The sequence below is a fragment of the Chrysemys picta genome, chromosome 2 (genome assembly GCF_011386835.1).
Source record: "Chrysemys picta bellii isolate R12L10 chromosome 2, ASM1138683v2, whole genome shotgun sequence".
Taxonomy (NCBI): domain Eukaryota; kingdom Metazoa; phylum Chordata; order Testudines; family Emydidae; genus Chrysemys; species Chrysemys picta.
In genome coordinates this window covers 111,429,941-111,454,886 of record NC_088792.1, presented here as the reverse complement: position 1 = coordinate 111,454,886, position 24,946 = coordinate 111,429,941, and the positions used below count along the sequence as shown (strand labels likewise).

At 38.0% G+C, this 24,946-nt stretch overlaps 1 protein-coding gene across 24 annotated transcripts in view; it reads right to left on the bottom strand.

Moving 5' to 3' along the window:
* The window catches only part of FHOD3 (formin homology 2 domain containing 3), a 655,971-nt gene that overhangs the window by 545,394 nt on the left and 85,631 nt on the right, over nucleotides 1–24,946 (bottom strand). For 20 of the 24 annotated variants that reach the window (XR_010598462.1, XM_065583978.1, XM_065583975.1 and 17 more), the window contains exon 3: nucleotides 14,160–14,224. The exons of the other annotated variants lie outside the window; for them this stretch is intronic. Coding sequence is in view for 18 of the 20 variants with exons in the window: in XM_065583978.1 (XP_065440050.1) it covers nucleotides 14,160–14,224 (65 nt within the window). In the remaining 2 variants the exon portion in view is untranslated. The remainder of the gene's footprint in view (nucleotides 1–14,159; nucleotides 14,225–24,946) is intronic. 24 annotated transcript variants of the gene reach the window in all.

Here is a 24,946-nt window from a genome sequence, read left to right as displayed (position 1 = left end):
GAAAGATTTCTAAATCAGCCCAAATGTTCTCCAAAACCATAGCTGTGGTTTTGGGGTTTTGCTGTTGTTGTTTTTAAGTACTGAGCAGGTCAAAATGACTACGCTTTGCACTTCTAAGGTGCCTTCCACTAAGGGATCTGAAAGTGTTTTACAAACATTAAAGAATTAAAAATGAACTGCAAGGCATTGCACCACCACACCCCCTTCATACAATTGTAATGTATATATTCTGTGTTATGAATTTCACAGTTCTACTTTTTATTACACTCAAAATATCAGCACCTCATTTCCCTCTTTTTGCCATAAGACCTTTGCTGGATCTTTGAGGGAAGCAAGAAGCCTGTTCTTACTTAACTTTTGAGGTCCTACAAAGATCTGACCTACAGTCTCCAGCAGATGGAGAGAAGCAAGAACATCTTATTTCTTAAAAGCAAGCAGTCCAAAAATGTTTATTAAACAAAGTTGACATAGTCTTTATCTGTCATAAAGAAGTTGTAAAGGACAGAAACCATTTGTAGCTAGGCCTATCCTCTATAAGTCTCAAAGCACTTCGGTGGGGTGGGAATTATGGATTTACGTAGTTCAAACAGAACAAACCCCTCACTATGCCTTTATTTCCTTCTCTCACAATGCAAGTCAGTGGCAAAGCCAGGAATGGAACCCCAGTCACTTCACTCTCACTTCCACATTTCTTAAAGATTAATTCATAGTGTCTCTTCTAGGTGCCTAACTGTTTGAGTGACATTTAAACTAGGCCTAGGTATAAGGCTTCAGAAAAGTAATCTGAAGCCAATACATTTATAGTGATTAGTATTTTCCATATGGAAAATAGGCAGAACACAGGCAGGAAAGTGATCACTCAGCTCTGTTCTAAACATAATGCTAATTCATTTGGGGGATATTTTTAACAGACTTAACCTTTTTCATTTCCAGTTAGGGGTTTGTTTGTGCTGTGGTTAACGCTAAAGCAAAATGAGTTTGGTGGTCTTAATCTAGTCCCAGAAGCTTGAAACTGATTTGATTTTGGAACAAAGAGCTATACTTTATAAGCAAACAGAATTAAAAGGGAATTTTTATGAAAAAAGTTTCAGCTACTGGCACAAGGTTATGAGAAATTGCTATGTAGAAGACTGATATTTCCTATATTTAATGAAATATAGGAACTTTTATTATAAATTTCTGGAAGAGCATTAAGTTGAAATAACACTGAGCTACTTAGTAATATTTATTGTATTGTATTGTATTGCAACAGTTATTGAGGGGTCAAACTAAGTTAGTACACAGCACTACTCAATCCTGGCAATTCTATAGTGGTCTCACGAGACTCAGCAGAACTTAAATTTCATTTAATATAAAATAAATGAAGCCTTTATATCCTATGTTTGCAAAGAAAACCTAAATATAAATCAATGCAGTGTTGTCATACTATCCTGTAGGATATAAGCAACTATGGACACACTTGTGCAACCCCCACGGTGTACAGTTTCTCAACCTGGGGTGGGGTGGTCACAACCCCCAGAAGATGAGCTAACAGGTGGTTGCAACCAGCTTTCCCTTTCCATATTGCTAAGTGGGATGAGTATCCCGGATAGATCCCAGATAGATGAAATGGGAGTGTGTGGGGGGGCGGGGGGGAGAGAGTGTCACTGTATGGAAAAGTTTGAGAATAAATGCCATAGACTTCAAGGGTGTAGCAGTGGCCATGCTCACTTAGAGCTGAAGGAGATATCAGGCCAGAGCCTCAGCTGGTGTCAACTGTCATAGTCCTTTGAAGTCAACAGAGTTATGCAGCTTTACATCAGTTGAGGATCTGACCCGTTATGCTTGCTTTAATCACAATGCCTCCCAGGTCTCACACTGAGGAGGTGTACCTCCAAATTTCCCCCAGAAGAGATTTAAAGCCCTCTGAAGTCAGTGGAAAGACTTCCACAGACAACAGTGTAATCAGGACTTTGGAACAGGCCCTATAACTATAGCAGAACCCACAATGGGAAAAAAATTAATTAGTGACAGGTTCTACCCCTGTTTTATTTATGGGCGAAAGCCTTTTAAACATCTAAGTAAAAACTAATATTTGTTCATAAATATAACAGTTTAAAACAATACTTGTAAGCTCAATAGAAACAAATTGTTTTTTAAAAAGGAGAATAAACTACCCACAGTAGTAAATACTACAACTCATTAGTAGATATCTGCAGGACCAGATCCTTATCCTACTTGTTATAAACAGTATGTGTCCGTATATATATATATAATTTATTTGTGCATATACAACTAGGTTGTGTTGTTTTTTTGTTTTGTTTTTTAAGTTTCATCCTGGTTACACTTTTCAAAGATGGAAATTATTGTGTTAATCCCTTTATAGATCACAGAGATCTAAGATTTTATGCTTAGACCAGACAATTGCAACACCAGTCATTTGGATGTTACATCTTAGACATTTTAATTACAGTGCACCAGTAAGCACAAGACATGCCAATTAATTAATTCTTACCTATTTTCATGTTTTTTTTGTGAAACATTATAGCATGAAAAGCGTTTTGAAATCATTGGAATGAAGGTGCTATAAAAGTGCCAAGCAATACTGTTTTGTTTTTTTAATCCCCACAGGAAATTCATGTGTAGCTAGAACGCAAGTTCAAAAAATAAAAAATAAAAATCTTTGCTGGATTTTTTGTGTTCCAGATTACAATAAAATACAATATGACAATAGTTTAAATTATATGAAAAAATATCTCTAACAAGTTTGCAAATGGATAAAAAAAGTGTCCTAACACCCATTTGTCTAGCTTTGACATTGCATTCTGTAGACACATGTGAAGATGACCTGCTGTTTCTTATAAGCCTTGTTTTAATGCTCAATGATATTTGCTACTGGTCAAAACTGAGTTTTTCCTTGCCTTATAGTTTTTAATGTTGTAATAAGAGAAAAATCATTCTGGGAATCAAAATAATTTTAAAACATAGTTAGAGAGATGATAACAGAGAAGTCCTGTTGATCACTGCTGTATTTTCAGGCACAAGAGTAGGGCAAATTCCAAATTTTCAGTCACAGCAGTCCTTTCAAAACTGGAACAAGCCCTCTTAAAACAGGATATGTACATTACAGCAGCCCACTGCTAATGGAGGCTATGGTTTCTTTGCTCCAGAACTTTCATGGTGCTGCAGCTTTAAACTTAGGGCACTACAAGGATGAAGATTTTGAATAGCTTTTCTGAGATAATCACCAGAGATTTCTCCGCTTTGTCTAAAATTCTCTCTGACCTAATACAGATCTTGCTTGAGGCAAAACTTTAATATTTTCAAAATAGAAGGAGTAATTTCAAAAGAGAGTAAAGGAGAATGGGTGTGTGCGGGGGGTGGGGGGGTGTCAAAACAGAGCTCAGAGTGGAATGGTAAGTGTATCCATCACCAGGAAGCCATGACTACGGCTCCATAATGCAATGTTCCTTTACTGAGCATAAGCAAGGACAATAACAAGTTGTCAGGAAGTGCTGTGGTTAATCCAGAGAATCAGGTTGTCCGAACATGTTTGCATTTATCTGAACAGGAAAATCTAACACCATTATTTAAGGGAGACCAGTTCTTTAAGCAAAATTATTTATATTAATTTATTTTTCTGAAGCCATCTGATCTGGGAACCACTGGACTTAAGAGCATCAGTGTTCCAAAGCCTGGGTAAAGTTAATTTAAATAATCTTAAAAAGTTCAAAAAGCTATTTTTATTGCTGTGCTTTGCAGCCATTTCATGTTTCACACAAACTGAAAAGGAGCTGAATCAGATATCTCCAATCACATCTGGAAACAGCCCCAAGATAGTGTGTGTGCTCTGCTAACTAGTACTTAAATTACGCCATTTAGAAAAAAAATAGCTGACCCTCTATCTTCCCCCAAAAAACCTGGAACGCCTTTTCTCATCTTTCCTTTTTGTATGATCTCAGTTTACTTGTAATAAACATGTTGTTTATTATCTTCATTTAAACCATGACTTTCACTAAAATACAGCAGGAATCATGAGGAGTATATCATGACTGTAAATCAATAATGGACAACCCTCATCTGGCATCATCATTGTAACCAATTAAGAGTGGAATTCATCTTTTCCTTTCCAGTTATACTGAGAAGATATTTAATAAAGCATTTGCGACTCACCTCTTTTGCAGTTCTGTTACCATCAGCATATGAACTCGAAACCACAGCACTTCCGACAAATTCTCGAGGCACCTCTATTGTTCCCTTTAAATTAAATCCGAATTGGTTGCACGTTTTGCTGAGCTGCTAATGCTCACCACATGCTCTTTCTTTCAAGATTAAAATGTTTTCCATTAGGTATTTCTAACACTGAACAGAAATCTGTAAAATGCCCCTCAAAGAACCTCTTCTCTTTGAGCCTCTCATTTGGGCCTGTAAATCACAATTCACAGGCCCAAATGAGAGATTCAAAGAAAAGACCTGAAACCTCTGTTAAGCCTCGATTATGAAAGGTTTTTATGGGACACTGTCTTCCCATATTTTGGAGGGCCCATTATAAGTTACGAAAGTTCTCGTTTCCTGGGAGATAACTTGTTAGCCTAAGAACCCATAAATAGGGAAAGCAGTTACTGAACATCAGAAGATACTTCACAGGATCTGCAACTATTACCATAGGCCAACTGTCAGAACAGTGTACATTTACACATTCCAAACAAATGCAACATTTGTTTGAACATTCAGGTTGCATGGTTAAGCATTCAAAAGTAAGGAAATGCCAACAGTGTGGTTACATGCGGAACTTTAACTCAGCCCTTTGAGAGAATGCAATACAGTATAGTCTTTTATGACATGATCATATATGGTTTCTCAAATATATGACTTTTTTCCTATGTTTATGTAACTTCCACGTCAGACCTTTTTCTTTCTTGTCTATCTACACTAATTTCTTCGTCCTTAGGTACCAGATAACTTTACTGGTTTAAGGGTTAGATTTTGTCACCAGTACACCAATCCAGGAGCAGCAAAGGGAAAGACTTGAGGCTCAGGCATTCAATGGGACTCTTCACATATATAAAGTTAAACACATGCAAGAATGATTGCAGGATCAGGTTCTAATATACAACAACATATGCAACAAGTGATTGTGACCAATAATGGGAAGGAAAAGGAGCAGGGAGGATGAGGATTAGCTATGTGCTCTAACTGGTGGTTCTGAATCACTTTAAGATAAAGATATCCTCCTTGCTCAGCAAGCCTGTCTACCTAATCATTATCAGCTGACAGTTTCCCACAGGCATCACAGTACAGTTGGATCTTGAAGAGGGACTTATGGACCAATCTGGGGAGAGTATTTCACACATAAGCAGCATCATGGAAAAAATGAAAAGGAGTAAATGAGGGATCGGGATGGTTGGGGTTAGCATTCCTAGTAAACAGAGAGGATAAAGGGGCCAATAAAGTGGAATTTTCAAAAAATTATGAGTGATTGAATACCTGGGGATAAAATGGACTCTATTTTGCAATTGCTGTTGTTCCTGCTATAATATATATAGGGGTGCTATGAGGTTAAATGCATTAATAGTTGTAAAAGCTCCACATAAATGCTAAGAATTATTTTTATTGTGCATGTAAATAAAAACAATACATATATATATATATATATAAATAAAATGTAGGAAAGAGTATTTTGGAGGATAGGAACTATAATCGTACAAATAAAATCAGTATGAACTTTAAAATCATTGTTTTGGCATATTGTAACTAGAATGTTAATCCTTATTGAATTAGCCTCTTCATTTTGATAGCAATCACACAGCCAAACAGGATGGCTGATTTAATTACATTTTGCAGTTCCTGTTACATGGAGCACTACCTCAGGCAAAGATTTGCTGTCCATCAAAACTACTATATCTTGGCAAAAAATCATTGGTTGACACACACATCTAGAGTGATGTAAAGTGATTAGTTCGTTATTATAATATTTATTTATTGAACTGTGATAGTGCTTAGAGGCTCCAATCACGGACTAGGGCTTCACTGTGCTAGTATTATACACACATATAATGAAAATGATGTCCCTGCACCAAAGAGCTTCCAATCAAAGTATATACTGAGCGATAACAGATAGATAAAAAGCAGGTATGGGGAGCACAAAGTAACAGTGAGATAATTATTAGTGTACTAAGCAGCAAACCAAAGATCAGTTTATACCATGCAATCATAGCTTGGTATAATCATGAGCACGCTACTATACAGAGCAGAGACTTGTCCAATGACAGTGGCTAACAAAAACAGATTGGAGGCTGCCTCTCAGACATGGCTGAGGAAGATACTGCACATTACACTGGTCTACAATTTTTGAGAAGTCGTCTGCTTCAGAGATAAAATGTGCTATTTATTATATATTTTGATGTGCTGAATTCAAATATGACAATTAAAACAACTGATTGGCTACTGTTTCTAAGATATTTAAGTTTTTACATTTTATGTCCATGTATATTGTGTAGATAGAGTTTTAATCATAAATTGTAAACCTAGGTCTTTTCATGTGTTTATGGTTGCTTTACATGATAATATTTCACCTGTCCTGTTTATGTAACACTTTAAAAATCAGCAAAGGGGTTATATAAATAAAATTTATTATGAAACAAAAGGCAAACAACTATTATGTACATAGTTTAGTCCTATTCAGGGTCTACTCGGCGCTTCTTAGCTTGTCTCTTGTATTCATTAAATGGAGCATCTCTTGTCACTGTCCAGCAATAGTCTGCAAGCATTGATGGGCTCCATTTGCCCTGATAGCGTTTCTCCATTGTTGAAATGTCCTGGTGAAATCGCTCGCCGTGCTCGTCGCTCACTGCTCTGCAGTTCGGTGGAAAAAAAATCTAGATGAGAGTGCAAAAAATGTATCTTTGCAACCAAGGCTTTTGTATGCCTTGAGGAGGTTTTCCACCAACAACCTGTAGTTGTCTGCCTTGTTGTTTCCGAGAAAATTTATTGCCACTAACTGGAAGGCTTTCCATGCCGTCTTTTCTTTGCCACGCACTGCATGGTCAAATGCATCATCTCAAAGAAGTTCACAAATCTGAGGACCAACAAAGACAACTTCCTTTATCTTAGCTTCACTTAACCTTGGAAATTTTCCACGGAGGTACTTGAAAGCTGCTTGTGTTTTGTCAATGGCCTTGACAAAGTTCTTCATCAGACCCAGCTTGATGTGTAAGGGTGGTAAGAAAATCTTCCTTGATTCAACAAGTGGTGGATGCTGAACACTTTTCCTCCCAGACTCCAATGACTGTCGGAGTGGCCAATCTTTCTTGATGTAGTGGGAATCTCTTGCACGACTATCCCATTCGCAGAGAAAACAGCAGTACTTTGTGTATCCAGTCTGCAGACCAAGCAAAAGAGCAACAACCTTCAAATCGCCACAAAGCTGCCACTGATGTTGGTCATAGTTTATGCACCTCAAAAGTTGTTTCATGTTGTCATAGGTTTCCTTCATATGGACTGCATGACCAACTGGAATTGATGGCAAAACATTGCCATTATGCAGTAAAACAGCTTTAAGACTCGTCTTCCATGAATCAATGAACAGTCTCCATTCATCTGGATCGTGAACGATGTTGAGGGCTGCCATCACACCATCGATGTTGTTGCAGGCTACAAGATCACCTTCCATGAAGAAGAATGGGACAAGATCCTTTTGACGGTCATGGAACATGGAAACCCTAACATCACCTGCCAGGAGATTCCACTGCTGTAGTCTGGAGCCCAACAGCTCTGCCTTACTCTTGGATAGTTCCAAATCCCTGACAAGGTCATTCAGTTCACCTTGTCTTATGAGGTGTGGTTCAGAGGAGGAGGATGGGAGAAAATGTGGGTCCTGTGACATTAATGGTTCAGGACCAGAAGTTTCATCCTCTTCCTCGTCTGACTCAAATGAGAATGATTCTGGTGCATCAGGAACCGGCACTCCTTCTCCGTGGGGTACTGGGCGTATAGCTGATGGAATGTTTGGATAATGCACAATCCACTTTTTCTTCTTTGACACACCTTTCCCAACTGGAGGCATCATGCAGAAGTAACAATTGCTGGCATGATCTGTTGGCTCTCTCCAAATCATTGGCACTGCAAAAGGCATAGATTTCCTTTTCCTGTTCAACCACTGGCGAAGATTTGTTGCACAAGTGTTGCAGCATATGTGTGGGGCCCACCTCTTGTCCTGATCTCTAATTTTGCAGCCAAAATAAAGGTGATAGGGTTTCTTAACCATAGTGGTTATACTGCGCTTTTGTGATGCAAAAGTCACTTCACCACAAACATAGCAGAAGTTATCTTCACTGTTCACACAAGTATGAGGCATCTCTGCTCACTTTGGCTAAACAGAAATGTGTCCCTTTGCAAAATCAAACACTGACAAATAAGAGAGCATGACACTGTATGATTTCTAGAGCTGATATAGGGCAATTTGTTCAGCAGAGTGATGTAAGCTTCGTTATGATTGCATCATTCATGACTTCTAGGAATAACATGATGCAATTCATATCATGTATGATGCAATACCAGCTTCAGATTGCATCATTCATTGTTTTGCCTAAAAAGCAAGTACTGTCCAAACCCAGTCATAGATTTATTCATAGATCCAGTCAAAGATGTATTTTAGTCATTTCTGGTTTAAATTGAGACCCCTTCCCTTTATAACTCACTTATCCTCCGCCATTCCCAAGTCAAGGGTCGTATATACTGACCCAATAGCATATCTTGAAAACTAGAGCCAATCAACAATTTTAAGCATCATTTTCGTTCTCAGTGACCCAGAATTAGTAAAGTTTGACTACATTTATTTCAGAAGCCTTTTGGCTGTAGAGCAGTGTTACATGGAAAGACAAAATAACAAATGGGAGAGTAAGGAAGCTGACAGAGCAGGACATGTTAGAAAACAATCAAAGAAAGAAGGCTCAGATGGTTGTGACATGCACACCATATCGGAGACATGTTAAGTAAGCACTGAATTGAGTACCTGAGGGAGGAAAGAGAAAGCAAAAAAGGCCAAGGATGAACGGGCAGAAGATAGTGACAGAAGATATTGAATGTACTGGCATCACTTGGAATGTAGTACCACAACTAGCGAGCAACCATAATATCTGGAGGCACCGGACTGCCTGATGTGTCAGCAGCACAGGAGGAATTAAGGTCTAAGGTATGGTATTAAGCAGAGGTCACAGCATACCAGCTGCCTGGCCACTCTCATACAGAAAAAGTAAAGTGAACGTTCAAAAAATAATGAAGAGTTCCCTTGTTCTGGTCACTGTGTTCTCTTCTTCTATTAATCTGTCACAGAAAAATGTTGGCAGTACGTAATTATTGAGTTAATTGGTGTTGCTAGGGAAAGCCCAGAATTTTGTCCATGCAATACTGGGCACTAACTAGTCAAAAGCTGCTCTGACTGAAATCTGTGTTTTGCTGGAAAAGGTGAAAGTTCTTAGCACTGTTGATGTTTTAGGCCAAATCTTGGTTTACATAGGAATTTATCAAGTAATCTTCCATATTTAAAACACACGTGCAAAAAATAATATTAGGTCACAAACAAATGAAAGCAAGGAAATTTGGATATAAGGCGTGCCAAGACACCAATGAGACTTAACCCATGGAGTATTAACTCGCTGTCAACGTAATTACACCGAACAAAAATCAAAATTTGATAGAACTGAGAACAAGGCATCTGAAACTGGGCCATTTAAGGCCTGTTTCTGCTCAATTTACATTAATTGGTGCAAAACTAAGCCCATCATTTTCACTGGTTTTATGCTCTATAAACAAAAAACTGGATTAAGCTACAGCAAAATTTCAGCTCACTCAAGTCTTGATTTTAAAACTGTTCATTTGTTTGATTACATTAATCATTATATGATTCAACTGGGATTAAATAAGACAGGGAAAAATAGTTATAAAAGCTATTTGTTCCTTCTTCCATCAAGTTCTTAATTTGAGCATAATGTTATGAGGCTTCCTTTGTCACAAGTTGGAGGTGGGATTGTAACTACTACTACTTCCTAAAGCTCAGAAAAGATTAGTCAATACATCTGCTGGCACTAATGCCCAATGTATTGCCAAGAGAGTAGCATCCCCTAATGCAGGGAAATTTATTTTGACATTCTGAACACAAATGTTTACATATTTGACATGAAAAAAGAAAAGATTTAGGGATGGAAAAAAATATTGGACAATTTATTCAAGGGAGCTTTTATTCAAAGAAAAACAAAATCTTTATTTCAGCCCTAAATGCAAATTATGATTGGGAGTCTGGCAGTGATGACAGGCTATGTGACAACAGCCCTGATGCTCTCTAGTAAAACAGCTATACTATAGTGATGACTTTAAACACAGTCACATTCTAAGCACAATCCTTTGCAAGCACATTGTGAAGAAAGACTATTGTAATTATAGTACAGGTGGGTGGAACTAAAGAAAAGATCTGAAGCACATTTCTTATTTCATACAACACCAGCTCAAATTGCTCTAACTCCTGGCTTCTACCCTCCTCCCCCCAAATAAAAAAAAAAAAGTAATATATCTTTCAACCTCAGAACCTAATGCTCATATTTGGAAAAAGGCGTAGCATGCAGCTGATATGGACAGATACGCAAGATGAAGACAGATACTCATTGCCAGTGAAACACCCTTCCTAATTTCTGAAAAGTGTAACTGACATGTACCTTTCTCAGAATGATTCCAACACTAAAAACCATTCAGAGTTCCCTATTATTTCACAGTAGCTTATAAAAAAATTAAGAAAACTACATTACAATCAGACATGGGCTGAAACAAAACCTCTGATCTGAAAACTCCAAAAACTTCAGCAGGGGGCTGGAATCTAAAATCAGATCCAGATCTTGCAGTTTGCCCCTATATTTATAATGCACCTAGCCAAAAGTGCAGATCCAAATTAAATTTTGCAGATTTAAAATTCAAGGCATCATCTATGCACAGAACATTATGATAGCCTTTTACACTGAGAGACATATTTTTGAAAATGGAAGTTAAAATGTGTACAGTAAGATACATATGTTCAAGGACATTTGTGCATGTCCATCAGATAACTGCAAATGCAAACCTAATGCTCTGACTCTTTGCACTCTGGCCAAACTAAAAATCTGACATGAGGAAATATTTTTTGTGATTCTAGGAAACATATGAAATTTTCTCTTGTGCTAATGGTCTGTTGAAAAGATACCATAGCCAGCCAGAACAAGTGTTTCTCCAAACTGTTTTTAATTTAATTCATATTTATACAATCATCCTAGTCTTGGCATCCTTGCTTCTTCCCTAATAGCAAAGCACATATGCCAAATAATAGTCCACTGTTGTTCTTCAATCAGCTAGTATAGGGGAATCTGTTTCTACACGATGCTGTCTAGAGACAGCTCTCAATGGGAGGCATTTGAGGAATTCTGTAGGTTGCTTATGTTCAGTTCAAATTATTATAAAGGCTGTTTCAGAATGTGTCCCTAGATTAAGAAGAAAGTTTAATTGTATTTAAAGTCTGATTTCATGAATACTCAGACAACACTACAATCTTAGAAATAAAGTGAATCTTTACTCAGCTTTTTTTTTCCTTTAATGAGCCTAAAAACATGTGTCGCTATAGTTCTGTGTTCAGACTATGATCTCTTGAATCCAGACTAGCACAGTATGAATGGCTAAAGTGCCAAAGTAACCTATCATGGAAGAAAATGAAATGAAGGAGAGAAAAAGGAAGCTATGGGATACATTCTTTTTTTATGAACCCAAGCCACTTACAATGTCCTGGTATGACAACATCAGTGCACTCAAGCCATTTGTATTAGCGTCTACCACTAAGGTCCATTTAAATGAGTTGCTGTGCAGCAGATTGGTTTATAAAATTCCCTTTGCAATGCACTGACTTTGCCATAGGCAATGTTCCAGAGGGTAACTTCATTCGTGCCACGTTAGTACTATGTGGACATTTTAAGATACACGTTAACTTGTTTCAGTTGGCTTTTCTTAGGACAGCAATATTCTAACCAGAGTACTTCCAAAATCGTGACAGTGATAATGACAGTCTGCATGGCCAAGATCCACAATATGCAGAAAGATAAATATTACAGGCTACTAAAATACAGTAGTTAGCTGTCAGCCAGCAATTTCTCACCTCCTCTTCTCAACCCAGTAAGCATAATCTAGGGGGTATGTACAAATGCTGTGGATACATGGATCGTGCAAGCACTTTTAAGTATCCGCACCACAGCTTTAACATCACAGCTAGTTTAGTGTACAACACCAAAAATCTCCATTGTGCTTCTTAAACTTCTACAGCAGGGGTCTCAAACTCAATTTACCTTAGGGCCAGTGCCAGTCCTCAAATCCTCCCAGTGGGCCAATGAGGTCACTGAAGATGGTGTTCAGAAAAGAAAACGTTGATATTGTATTTTTTATTTCAAATTTCTTAGAAATAATGAAACTGTCGTACAACTTTATACAATTCTTTGCCTGCCAGAGATTTCTTAGCTTTGCCAGACACCTGGCAACGCTTCAGTTCTGTCAGTTTATTGATGTTTGGACTCAGTGACTGAGCAGATGAAACCTTCAGGACTGCAATGAGGTGTGCATCAGATAGTTGTGTTCGGTATTTTGACTTGTTTATATTCATTGTGGAAAAAAGTGACGCTGCCTCCATGGCTGACTCTGCCCGAAAACTAATGATGCTGCCTCCACGGCGGACTCTGCCAGGCAACTAGTGATGGTACCTCTGTCCCTCTCCCCAAGCCAATGGGAGCTGTGGGGGGCGGTGCCCGCAGCAGACAGAGCTGGCAGCATGGCTGCATGCGTCTCTCCTCCGCAGGCCGCAGTGGGGAGGTTCTCGGGCTGCAGATGGCCCGCGGGCCGGGACTTTGAGACCTCTGTTCTACAGATTACTTCCCCTCAATCACACATGGGCCAAACCCTCTTCATTTTATGTTTGAAACTTTTTTATTAAGGTAAAGTTACAATAAAAGGTTAACATATTACATTGTACATTACCCATTCAGGAACAGGTTAATATTCAAAGAACCTGGCTAAAGATTCTGGCTTGCTGACTGTGGAGCCCTCCTCCTCTGAGTATGCTAAAAAGGGTGACCAAATTTCTAAATACCTATTCTCTTTTTGGCGCTTCTCTTGCACAGGTACTTGATGTGAAAACTTTTCCATTACGAGGATAGTCCATATTTTACTATGCCACAATTCCCTGGAGGAGAAGTCACAGCTCTCCAATAATGTGCAATACAAAGCAACACAATAAAAAAGAAATTAATTTGTCATTCTGTTTAAACTGTAGATCTTTTTAGTAGAGCATTAAGTAAGCAGGTCAGGGAGATCTCTAGGAAGATGACAAAATGTCAGAAGATGAATGTCTTTAATAATTTCTTCCCAAAGCTGTCTAGTTTCTGGACAAAACCATCATGTGTGCTACTATGTTCCCCTTTCCTCCACGCCCCTCCAACAAAGCACTTCCCTAGTAGCAAAAATATGATTGATCTTATCTGGAGTCAAAAGACATTTATACAAATATGCTTTATGAGCTACACAAATCGAAGATGTATATCTGCCTTGCCATATAGAGACCTTCTAATCCAGATCAATTTATTTGTCCAAATCCCTTTCCCATCTTGGTTGTTTTCTTATCAACACCCTTTTCAATCAAAATTGCATATAACTTAGAAATTAAACCTTTTTCCAGCTTGCTCCTGGGTCAATTCCTCAAATGTGATTAAAGGTTTAGATACAGCCATACTGTATCCAGAGTTCAAAAGAAAAGGTTTGACTTGTAAATACTGAAAATACGGGACCTTTATATTAGTAACATTATTACATATCCCTTGGTATGTTTCAAATCAGGATCCAGGAACAGCTGTCCAAATTGAGTAATGTCAGCTCTTACCCACAATGCCTAGTCACTTTGATATTTCCTAGAGATAAATCCCTGATTATTAATGAAAGTAGAACGCTCTTCACTTCACCCATACAACAATCCCACTGAAATCAGTGGGAGGTATTTTTTTTTCAAGGAGGGTGAGCAAGATATGGCCTATTCATTTTAACTTTGTAGAAAGCAAGCCTATCTCATCATATTCCTCAAACTCGTATCCCAGAGTACTCTCTGTTTTGTCATTTCGAACCTCACTTACCAATGCAGACGTGGACTCTCACTGATAGCTGCGTCCTCAGAATTATACTGTGCTTCTTGCCCCTCCTGGGAAAAAAGAGGAAAACTTGATGTGAGTATGGAAACCACAAAGAGTTCTCCAAAAGCTTAGTCTCATCTAATATCACTACAAATACCACATTAAAGGAGCTCCAAGCAATGATGCAGGGTTTTTCCCCTTCATAAAAATATTATTTATTATTTGTGTTATTGTAGTTCCCGGGAACCCCAATCATGGAGCAAGACCCCATGATTCGAAATGTTGTACCTATGCCTTTTATAGTCGAGCATTAAAAAAGACAATGCTAAATTTAAGGTTGTATATGCAATCTTTACTATGTCCATTCCTTCTGCATATGCATTTTGATGAGTCTTTAAGTACATGATCACATGCCATTTCTATATCAATATGTACCATTTTTCCTACAAGCTTAAGGACTATGCTGCATTCTTGTCTTACTGACACAGCACAGGAGTAAGGCTACATCTCCCCGCATCTGCTGTACTAACTGGACAGACTTATGTGGATCCTCAGTCTGCTCTAAAGCATAGTCCCTGATCTCTGGATACTCTACCTTCCAAGAAAGTGGCTGGGAAGTGGGCAGAGCATTGGCTTTGCACACCCACACGCACACCATTCAACAGCCAGAATAGCTGGCCAGATGCAAGGCTGGAAGTAAGTTGTACCCTTTCAAGGCCTAGAGTAACTTATTCCCTTACCACCAGCACCACCCCCACACTGCCTCCGGAGCAATAGAAGAGCAGGGGTGGGATAGGACTGTACCTCAACAGGGCATTTGGGGCACAATGGCTCTCAGGACTTCTTCAGGACTGTACCCGAGGTCACATTCTAGCCTTAATCTTTCCACTGTGCATACAAGTTAGCCACAAGCTCACATACTACACAGTCTGCCTTAGCTGCACAATTTACCATCTTAGTGAGAAATTTCTGTGCAAAGTCTTCTGCCAATACACATATTGCAATTTTTAGTGGGTCACAACTCAATCAGATCAAAACCACTTTTCATCAGACGAAACAGTGGCTCTGCTCTTCAACAAGGAATACTATCAAGCCATATTTCAACTTCCTTTCCATAGCTGTTTCAGCAAAACAGTTGTGAATTTTATTTTAAACAAGAGTAAAAAAGTATTTTTTCACTCTCCCAGTACAATTTGCCAGAGAAAAATCCACATTCAGACAAATGCCAGGCCTGCAAAAATTAAGAATTAGTATGCAAGTGGCTGAAAACTGAGGTTAGAATGAATTGCTTATGTACTAGTAACTGAAGAATTCACTGCCACTCTTACAATAATACGTTTTCTTATGGTTTATATCAAACCTTTAAATTACACTGGTTTTCAAATGCTCTCTCTTTACAGTGGTATAGAACAAAATTTCAAAATACACCTCTACCTCGATAGAACACTGTTCTTGGGAACCAAAAAATCTAACCGCGTTATAAGTGAAACCGCGTTATATTGGACCTGCGTTGATCCACCCGCACCCCCGGAGCACTGCTTTACCGCATTATAGCCGAATTAGTGTTATATTGGGTCACGTTATATCGAGGTAACGGTGTATAAAAGCTCTTTTAAGACTACTAGATTTGCAGGTCTTTTGAAATTCCAAACACTAACATACTATTCCCTCACATGTATTCTGTATAGTATGGATATTAACCCGTTTTCTGGACAAATTCCAATTTTGGTAATGACAATCTGTGTACCTACATTACTCCTGAAATTTCAACTGGACACAATATCCTTCTGCGTTTTATGGCCTGTGCTCTGTCTACAGCTGCCCTTTTCCAGCACAAAAGTGCAATGACTCGTGTGAAATATCTAATTCACAAAGTGCTTTGGGATCCTTTCAGATAAAAAGTGGCAAATTAATGTGAGATATTCATTTTAGTACCACTCACTGACATACGATTCTATGCACCAGATTTGCACCGTAGTCTTACTACGGTGTATCCCAGCATGATGGCTCTTCTAACGGTGAAAAAATGTGTCTTCTATGCTCCTTCTTCTGCACTATTATTAATACTTTGACGTAATGGATGACCTTTCCCTTATGAAGAGAGCAGGATGGTTTGATGATTCTAGCTCGGGATGTGGAAGTCAGAGGTTCAATTCTCTGCTTCACTACAGGTCTCCTCGGTGATCGTGGACATGTCACGTAGTCTTTCTGTGCCACAGATCACCACCTGTAAAACGAAGATAATAGCACTGCCCTACCTCAGAAGGATGGGGTGAAGACAAACGCGTTGAAGACTGAGGTGTTCAAATACTATGCTAATGGAGCCAGGTAAGTACTTAAGATAGACAGACAGAAAGGATAGTCATGAGAACAAAAACAAACAAACAGTGAACTCAGGTAATGAATGCTCAAGATAATCATGGAGATTTATTCTTTCCTTTCTCTGAAACATGCCATTTTAAACCAGGCCAGCTGTAGAATTTATAAGCTTTCTCTGTTCACCACATAGAGGGTCAGAAAACACATCACTAAAAATTAAAAAACTGAAATGTGGCAATAAATGCTGCCAACAAAATGGATTTCTAAACACAAATTGCTTCTTTGCCTTCAATCAGTGGTTAGCCTATTGGATGAAGTTTCAAAAAAAGGGCAATTTGCTATTGAAAGGAAACCATAGCTGCCCTTTCTGTTTGTCATGATCTTATTCTACAGGCACTCACTGGGATTAAAGGGAAACTGGTCATCAGGTTAATTATTACCAGCCATGTTGGTGACACCAGTACATGGAGATACTGCTATTTGGTTTTGACTTAAATGCCAAGAAATAACAACAATTTCATTCTTGATTCCTCTAATATTGTAAGTTAGCAATTAGGTATAGTAAAGGGAGTCTTCTTCCTTTTCTCTCAGTTCTGACATTCTTGATCAGTTCCTTATCATTGTATCCCTCCCAGTTCTGCCCTTCTCAGGATAAAGACTCTTTTAAAAACCTTTCTAACATATAAATATCACCTACCTAGTAAACTTCCAGATCACAATGGCATTAAAGAAAACTGACTATGCATAATGATGCTTTATTAATCGAAAGTATCTGTTTATTTTATTGTCAAAAGCAAAACTCCCAGAACTCCACACACAAGACAGCTATGGAAGTGTGAATGGATTTCAGTCTGGGTAATGCATCATCATCAAAAATGTCTACTAAGACTGGACTGCAGAATCTTTATAATTGGTGATGATGTGTTCAATAGTCAGATTCTGGTACAAGTTTGTTGTGTTAACTCTGACCTGTAAGTCACTGAGACACAACAAATATGGACCCCCACAAAGAGAGTTACACTTCAGAGTATAACTTCATTTTAAACAACTAGCTAAGGAGCTGGGATAGTTTAGTGAGAGGATCACCATCATCGGAGGACCTCTGTCAATTCTGTTTTTAATTCTTCTGAGGTTAGACTGAGTAAATGCCATACAGTTCACTAATGATATTACCCTTTTTAAATTACTTTGAGACCTACTTGTACACAGAGCTGTATTAGTATTATGTTATGGTAAAGTAAAAGCTAAATCATGGCATGGGTCCTGGTTGTTAAGCACAACTTAACATAATTTCAGAAACTAATACAATTGGCATTTAAAGATGGGAACTTTTCTACTATTTAATTATATACATTTCCTCACCCTGGGTTTGTCACAGTTATCCTTTTCTTTTCTGCTAATTATTATATTTGTGTTTAATAGATTGTGAAGAAAAAAATATTCCAACTTCTGTACCTAATAGTTCATGTAATGGAGAAATTAAGCTCAGTGTTTATTATCACAATCATGTACCAAGAAAAAAACATTGCCATAAATAATAGACTGTATTTTTCTGTAGAAGATAAAATGAAGTTTATTCCAGGATAAATAAACGTACTCTACTAGATGTATATTTTAACAGCAGCAAAAGGAATATACAACATTACAAGCAAACCAAGTGGCTTCTCCCATAAATATTTGCTTTCAAGCAACGTGAAATCTGAGTTCACTAGCTCCAGTAAATGCTTAATGTAAAATATAATTAGATATGACAGTATCATATGAAATATGAAGGTCATTTGAATTCAATACAATAATGAAGACTTACATTTATGGGGCACCACAAATAACACATTAACAGTATTCCTTTTGTAAGAACAATATACAGTGCTTGAGATGTTGATTTTTTAATGGCTATATGTAAGTGGCTAAAGCAGTATGAAAAGTAGCATTTTATCCAATGTGTACATCATGCTTTGAAGCCAAGAAATATAATGGATGACCTTCCAACTTTCTGCTCTATGATCAAGTATCTACTTCATGACTTCTTTGACCCACTATGTCCCTCTGTGCACATCCAACCCTCATTGAAATCCATAGAAGGCAAAAACACTCCTGAAAACTCTTCACGTTTGAGACCTTTGGACAGAAGGTGTAATCTAAGCATGAAGTCATGTTAGTCTCAAAGGTGCCACAGGACCCTCTGTTGCTTTTTACAGATTCAGACTAACACGGCTACCCCTCTGATACTAAGCATGAAGTAGCATTGTTATCCTTTCATTGACAGTCACAGGTCAAGAAAAGAGAAAACTGATACAGTATGTATTCAATAGAGCTGCTGACCCTTTAACTTAATACTAAGTGTGTATTAATTCAAGGCTGGGAGAAATCCAAAACACACAGTCATCAAAAGAAAAAAAAATATAAACTCCAATCCAGTAAAGCACTTAAGCATGAGCACAACTTTAAATGCATCAGTAGTCCCATACATCTTGATATTTACATGCCTAAAGCTACTCACAGGTTTCAATGCTTTGCTGGATCTGGGCCATAGCATAAAAAGAGCATCTACTTGAATTGACAGTGTATGTAACACTCTTAAATCTTTGGTCCATAGGTAGCCTTACTATTAAAACTCTAAAAGGTAACAAACAAGTAAACACCAGTTATTTCCATAAAATATACTAACAATGTAAAAAAGAGAACAAAACAAGCAGCACAAAAGGAACAACATTGGGGCAAGTTGGAAGGCCTATCAGGGTGAGATCCCCATCCTGCTCCAACTGCTTTATGTCAGGTAAAAGGTCTGAAGTGGCATAGAGGGGCCCTAAAAATCCCATTTCTAATTTGGGGTGGAGTCTCTCGGTGCAGGCACTGATGGAGACAGACATAAAGGTGTCCTCTTGCAAACTCTGGCATAAAGAGCAAGGCTGGGGTCAGGAAAGGCATGTCCGTAGCATGCAACACTGCCAAGATTCCAGGCAGCTCAGTGGCCCTTAGGGCAGCTCCAAGAGGCTGCCATAACTCGGGGCTTGTCTACATGATGAGATGTAATAATGTGCTGCACATTCATTGGTCCAGGTAGACTCTGCTCCTGCACACTAAAGGTTCTCTAGTGCACTTCAATGTAGTACTGTTTCAAACAGCACTATGTTAAAGTGCACCAGTAGCAGGTTCTAAACAGACCGATTAATGCGCAACACGTTTAGGAGTCACACACTGTAGAGCACATAAGCCACCATGTAAAACAAGCCCTTAAACCGATCCCCAGGATTGAATAAGTTATGCCAGAGGCCTCTTCAGTTTCCAGCACAGCCCAGGATCAAAGGTTACAAAGGTGGCTTAAAGCCACCATAGCCCCACTTCCTTCTGGACTGTATCTTCTACAACCACAGCATGAAATCTCACCCCAGACCCATAAGTACAGCCTAAATGACAATCACTTAAAAAAAATCAATTAATATTTTCTCCCCATGTTAACGTAACACTTGCCTATACAATGGGAGAGTGGGGGATGTCAACAGAATAAAACACTTTACAAAAATGTAAGAGGACATTCCATGGGGCGATGTGGTTTAATAGCCATATAAACTTTTTGTGCTTTTCTAACCTTTGAATGAATAAGACTACAAAGCACCTGCCAACATTCATCATCTGTGAGAATTTTGTTCTCAGATAAGTGAGAAACTTTCCCAAAGGTCCCATTGATCACCAGGACAAATCAGTGGGAGGGGCAGTATGCACATAAAACAACCTCACCACCACCAGGTGTGCAGGCGTATACCATGGCAGGTATCAAAATCAAAACAAAGGAAATTCTACAAGTTAACTCCTCTGGAGGTGATAACTATTTATTATTTGCATGCTACTTCTCTCCGCTCTTATCAGCCTATCAAACTACTGAATTGTAGCTCTGATAACTAGGCAGAATTTGTATTTCAAGGAGAAAATAAAAGAAACCTTTTAAGGAGAAAGGATAAATTAAATGCTGCGCTCTCAAATCTTAACAGGACAATATTGTAGAGGATCAAGCTCTTCGTCTCTAACTTCCACAAATCACATCTGAATGCATATATTTGTGAAAGCAAGACTTAAATCTGTACGCTACATCTTGGACTTTAAAGGGCATAAGACACCCAACTCCCTTTGAAAACCAGGCCCTTTACAAATACCAGCCTAAATTTTCTTAAAAATCCCAAAATACAGCTGGGATATCAGCTTTTTCTAACTGGCTAGTCATTTTGAAAAGTATGTCTTTCTTCATCTTTTGGAAGATTTCAAAACTTTCACCTTCTTTTTGCCTTGGAGCTCGTAACTATTAAAATCAAAGCCCAGTCTGTGCTTACAAAATTCTGAACTGCCCTACCCACTCATAATGAATCCAAGGCTGCTATTCTATTCTACATAGGTTCTTATATTGCCCTCATCACCATAGTATTTGATGGCTTTTCAGAAGCGCACTGAAAATGATTGTGTGGGGTTCCATTTTCAAATAAATCCGTATGCACAAACTATTGCCTAGAATCACAAAGATGTGCAGTAAAGCCACAACCTACTGCATAAGATTTGTTTTACTGTGTTCAGGCAAGTAAGTAGAAAAAGTGAACTTCAAACTTTCAAAATCTGACTTACGTTTAGTGAAATCTACCTTAACATATATTTAAATCCAGAGTTCTTCAGGAGATAGCAATGAATTCTCCTTGTATGCACAACGTCACTATATCAGTCATTGGAAATAAAGTTAATAATGCTGATAAACTAATGCTTGCTCTCTGATGCTTCAGTTTAAGGGAGCCACTTGAAGTGCCATTTTTCAAAGTGTACAGTAAAGCATTTTCTGGAAATAGATAAAATCTCAGATTTCCCCCCTTTTTACTTGTAATTAAATAGGGTTCCAAATATACATAAATATATTAAATAAAGAATATATTCAAAAATCCATAGTTAGGATTGAAGATAAGCAACATTTCATTGTTATACCCTGGTTTACATACTGTCAGTATTTGAGGACTCTGCCTGATTACAGCAGCACAGTTGTGGTTCAAGAGTAGAAGGAGGAGCAAGAGGGGGGAAAGAGAGCACCTCCTTTTGTTCTTTCTAACCCAAAAAGAGTTTGATGTTATCCTATTAACAATTATGCCTTATATAGAAGTCAGAAGGTACACCAGAGGAACATGTGAAACATACATGCTCTTCCTCTGCTAAATGCTAATATGACAGCAGCTCCAGGTTCTCCTTTGCCTACTTCTACACAGCAATCTATTTTTAATAAATCCAATGTGGTTGAGATTAATAGTGTTTGGAAGTATTATTTCCAAACTTTTTGCCATGACTACCAAACATATTTACATTTTCAATGAGATTGGCCACTAGTTTGCACAGTCATTCATAATTTTCCTGGCTTCACAAGTACTGTAATGGGTTCTAGGCGGACAGGTAAGATTTTGCCATTAAATTACAGCATATAGATTTCTGTAAGAAGGTTACTAATATATCTTTATACTTTATAGATTCAGCTGGGAATCAGTCTAATTCAGAATCTCAGGTAGTCTACTTGGACTGGATTCCCTCCAATTTTTCTTGTTCTCTTATATCCTTATCCCAATTAGGTTTGTGCTCCTCCATGATGTGTGGGAGATTTCATACATCAAAAAACTCACTGAATGCTTTTATAGTCAGACAATTTTCTCTTTTGTAATTTTCTTTTTAAATTGTTTTGACCAAATAGGGTTCTGGGTAGTTGGGAGTGCTATAACTTGACTGATGGGGGGAATAAATAATCCAGAATGAATGTGGTTTACAGGATTTTCTATGTGGTTTGCTAGTAAAAAATTAATTTTGAACAGTTTTTGGATTTTAATAAATATATTCATAGCTTTTTATGGAGAAGAATCCCAAATTATCGCTGGGGTGGGGGGGGAAAATCACACTATTAATGAAGAGTTTTGACTTCCTAAAATTAAAACATACCACATATTGATCAGGCTTAAATATGCCATATATAGCTTAAAGAAAAGAGGAAACACACACACTGGGCCAGAGTCTCTACTGCTACAATAGGGCTACACCGATTCACACCAGCTGAGAATCTGGCCAATTACTTTATCAAGTATTAAGTAATGCAAAGTTAAGGTTGTTGTGTTGTGACATCTGCCCATCCTTTTCCCCCCATGCATTTTGGAGGGTATGAGCTGAGGTTGGAGAGTTAATAGATGTTAACGGGCAATCTATTTGAAGTATGTTGTGCATTTTTAATGTATGGGATAGGTGCCCAGAACACAGAATGGACACCAATAGGTATTCTTATAAATTCAGAGAAATTTTTAAACATGCAATGGAATACACAATAGTTTCACAAAAAGTTTTCACTCAGTGTAATGAGTTTTCTGAATACATTTTATATGTCAATGAGGCATAATCCTAAATACTGAAAAGCATGAGGATTTTTCCTTGAGCATGTGTGTTAAAAAGATGATCCAACTGGACTTTTAAGACGACTGTGGTTCCAATCTTAACACAAAGAGCTTGTCATCTAAAAAAATATGCACCCTATCAAGAACACAACCTTGGTCCTTCAATTCACAAAACACAGGCCTCTTGACCTAACAAAAGATCACTGCTAGGTACTACTGTAGAATATCATAGTTACTTTCTAAACTGCAACCAGTTTTTAAGGGGTACATTGCAGACAAATATTTTTATTATCAGCTGTGATGGGAATGGACATATGTGAAATATTTTTAATTAAAATTATATAAAAAGATTATAAACGTTTGCTTGAGTGCTCAAGTAGGTCTTCAAAGTTTGCAAATTATATTTTTAGTCAAGTACACAAAACTACATTTGGGACCCACTTAACACACCACAGAAGCAAGATGTTTAGTGAGGCAGTAGCAAAGCCACTATTAGATTTCAAGAATTTCTGCATCTCAGTCCTGTACACAGCCTCCCCTAAGCCACACTGAATTTCCAAGGTTTCATACGGGCAAGGAGGGAGAGTTAACATTGCTGTTGGAACACTAATCCTGGGCTTCATGGGCATTTATGAATTTAAATAGTCTTCAAAAAGTATATAAAATGCAAAAATTAGATCTGTAGCATGACTTTGGATATACATCCTCAAACACCCATCCAAAAAAAACCCAACACATTAAAACTGGGAAGTTACAGAACATTTTATTAACTGACCGCATTTAGAGCCCAATCCAAAGCAAACTGAAATCAGTGGAAGTAGCTCTGTTGACTTCAAAAAGCTTTGGATCGGCCCTTACTTCATGTCTCTAACAGAAAGGATCAGTATACTTTGAGGGGTATGGAGGGAATTACAAAATGTGCAACTACATTTGTATTTAAATGTTATCTGACTATAATGCTTATATCCCTTTACTGAGGAAATAAGGCATAATGGTGGCTGGACTTTTTCCCCCTAGTTAAAATGCTAGGAAATAAAATGTATTTCATTCTAACAGGACAAATGATGCAACCTTCCACCTAGTTGTTACATTCATGATCAGCTACTTGTGAATGAGAGGCACTTATTTAATTATTACATCCCCTCAATGATTTATTTCTCTGCTTTCTTTCATTAGGTTATTGCTGACTGAATATTACCTGATATTATATGTTCTAACTGATTACCAGGAATATGTGGCGCAGAACATGGAGCACACAATGTAGAGAAGTTGGGTACATTCTACTCCTGGAGACTGTTTAAAATATAAAATATACCAGACCTAAAATGACATATGCTTTGTCTCTAAGACACTAGTATTTTCATTATTGATGGATTTTTTTCTTAGGTGGGGTTGATGAGGTGGAGAGCAAATGTAATTTACTGGGTAAATTTATTGTTGAACGAACGTTAAACTGCTCTGGACTGGCCCTTTTCAAACATTACTGCTTTAAGGAGACAAAACAGAAACTCTTTCCCATTTCTCCTTTTTTCTGATTTTACTTATCTAGGAGGGTTTGTGTGTGTCAGGGGGATCAGAGTTCAAAATTCTGGTCACTCAGGGCTCTGAAATTTATGCTGAGGTAAAACAAAGGAAATTAAAAGGCTGCAAGAGCTCAATGGGCTGAACATTAGCCCTTTGACATTAGAGGACCTTGGTTTGGATCCCAGAGCGGTTGATATGGCCTTTCATCTAACTGGCTGGGGTTAGATAAAATGTATGCCACACAATGTGAGGGTAAAAGAGTCCATTGTAGGATTTCATATAGCACTTTTGGCCTGTGGACATGCTATATTATCCAATAAACTGTGGATAGCTCTGTGTGTGCCTCAGTAATTCTTAGTAGTCCAAAATTACAAACACTCAAGTGAAAAAGCAAAGCCATCTTAGGGCATTAGTCCCAACTGAAAGAATAACCAAAGTGGCAGTCAGTAGTAGAACATCTGTTGAAGTTAACAGCAAGGCTTTATGCACTCCATTACAAGCGGGACATAAAATCTGCTGCAAGATTCTTTGATTCTACAACGCCCTGGTGTTGCA